The sequence below is a fragment of the Labrus bergylta genome, chromosome 23 (genome assembly GCF_963930695.1).
Source record: "Labrus bergylta chromosome 23, fLabBer1.1, whole genome shotgun sequence".
Taxonomy (NCBI): Eukaryota; Metazoa; Chordata; class Actinopteri; order Labriformes; family Labridae; genus Labrus; species Labrus bergylta.
The window spans coordinates 492652-495151 of NC_089217.1; the positions used below are offsets into that span (position 1 = coordinate 492652).

General features: G+C 43.7%; 1 protein-coding gene across 1 annotated transcript in view; it reads left to right on the top strand.

The window, feature by feature from the left end:
- Positions 1 to 2500, top strand: part of shank3b (SH3 and multiple ankyrin repeat domains 3b) — a 41266-nt gene that overhangs the window by 19742 nt on the left and 19024 nt on the right. Inside the window, 4 exon segments of the mRNA XM_065951613.1 lie at positions 1048 to 1219; positions 1400 to 1603; positions 1891 to 1962; positions 2135 to 2243. Coding sequence (XP_065807685.1) covers positions 1048 to 1219; positions 1400 to 1603; positions 1891 to 1962; positions 2135 to 2243 — 557 coding nt within the window.

A 2500-nucleotide genomic window follows, 5' to 3' on the forward strand; every position in this document is an offset into this window, starting at 1 on the left:
CTGATCTGACATTTCTAATATTAATGAGGAACAGCCCGGGACAGGACAGCTCTCTCTGATGTTTGAATTTAGACTGCAGTACCCATTTTAAACACTAGGTGTCACAGTTACATATCGCTCCTTTAAAGTCTTGAAACTTGTTTAACGGGAGGTTCAACTTTCCTCCAGAACAGTCAGACACCTCTCTGTGTTATGTGTGAGTGTCTGTGTGTTTGTGTGAGCACATTCTGCACAGAGTGGAAAAAACAGGATGTGATGTAACATCCTCGGGCCGTTATTAGCGTGCGAGAAGGTGGAGGTCAAAGTCAGCAGACAATCTGAATAATACTCAGACAAAACCTCAGGAGAGAGCAGAGCGAGCTGCAGACGCGTCAGTGTGGACGATGAGACACCGGGTCGTTGTTTTAAACCTTTGTCACAGTGTTCCCGGGAAATCACAAGTGTAATTAATTCAACTAATATGTCGGTGTTGCTTTTAATTATGCAGTGGGACACCTTAATGGAAGCAGCCATCATCACTGTTATTACTTACACCTTTAAAAATGCTAAATGTCTGCAGTGAGAAGAGTCAGTGGGAGGCTGTCAGTTTCATGCTAATTCATCTGTGTGTCTCTGGCAGAGTCTTACCCAGCTCCAACTGTTTCTAATAATGCAGAGACACATCTTTAATTATTTAAAAAGACTCTACAATCACTTCTATCTGAACCACTTCTCTTGACCGCTTCCATCGCTGCAACACCTGTTGACCTGATAACTGCTCTCATATCTGACAAACCGAGGGGCGTCCAAAACGGCCGTGTGGGGGCGTGTCTTAAAAGCGCCTACCTTCTCTGGTCCAAACAAATCCAGAGCATTCAGGAGCAGAATCTAAAGTTAGAAGGAGGACATACTGGCTGCTGCATGTTTCCTTAAAGTCTGATCCTCTGTCTTCACTCTCACGGCCATTTTGGCTCGTTGTTCAATAAGCTCTCTGAACTACAGGGGGCGCTGTGCTCTCGCTCAGGGTGACCACGGTCCATATCTTTTTTGTGTGTTTGTGTTTTTCAGCCACATGCCTCTGAGTCCGGCTGCTGACACCAAACATGATCGCCCGCGCCAACAGGCGGTTACAAACGGCAACCCCATTGGCTCTGCTGTCACCAGGGACGACGACGGAGATGACACGCCCTCCGGAAACAGCATCGTCGTCCGCATTGGCATCCCAGACCTGCAGCAGACGGTAAAAAAACACAAATATATCTTCAGATCTTTACAGAAATAGAGGTGTAAGCTGTGTTTGTATATCAGGAGAGGATCAAACAAAAACAACAACAAAAAGAACGAATCAGCAGGACAAACCTGTGTGTGTGTCTGTCTGTGTCTGTCTCTTTCTCTGTCTGTCTGTCTCTGGCCCTCTCAGAAGTGTTTGCGGTTGGACCCAGAGTTACCAGTTTGGACCAGTAAGCAGAGGGTTCTGGTGACGTTGACTCAGTCTCTGTCGGATGTTTTGAACTATGGTCTCTTCCAGCCGGCGTTCAACGGCCGAGCCGGAAAGTTTCTGGACGAGGAGCGGCTGCTGAAGGAGTATCCCCTTCCTCCCATCACGCCCATCCCATACCTGGAGGTAGAGTATAAAAAACATTTCACATCCAGGGATGAATCTGATGTTTTTATCTTTCTTTATCTGTCAAACTAATTCAACTCACTTTAGATTCTCTGTACTTTATTATATTATAATATATTATATATATTTATTATTATTGTTATTATTATTACTTTAAGGATTTACACTCTATCACTGTCCTCTCTCTCCGATGAAGACATTAGAAAATAAAAAATAAATAATATCTGTGTGAGCATCTCTCGTCTGAACTCAGACCAGCACTGATGTTTCACCTTTTTATTTCACAGTTTCGTTACAAGCGGAGAGTTTACACGCAGAGCTACGTGGACGATAAACAGCTGGCCAAGCTACACACCAAGGTACACACACACACACACACACACACACACACACACACACACACACACACACACACACACTTTAATAACATTAAGTGCAGATATAGACACAGATTTTGTGTCTGGATGTCTTTTTAAAGTGTTTCATCATGAACATGTTCTCCCTCACTGACTCCATGTTTGTGTTCTTCAGGCCAATCTGAAGCGCTTCATGGAGCATGTTCATCAGAAGAACGTGGAGAAGGTTTCAAAATGGTTGGAGAAAGGCCTGGACCCCAACTTCCATGACTCTGACACAGGGGGTGAGAACGAATACACACAGAAGCATTGAATCACAAAACACACTGCTAACGTCAGCTTTAAAGGTCACATATCCTCCTCTTCTTATGATATGTGATATATGATAGTGCTGGAGAGGCCACCAAATCTGGCAACACTGCCTTGAGTCATTGCAGTGTCGAACAGCTTGCTTTTAACATTAATCTATTAACACCGTTTTTATGAATTGTTTTTAAAAGAGCAGTAGTTTTAAATGTTTTAAAGGGGTAACATGTAACAT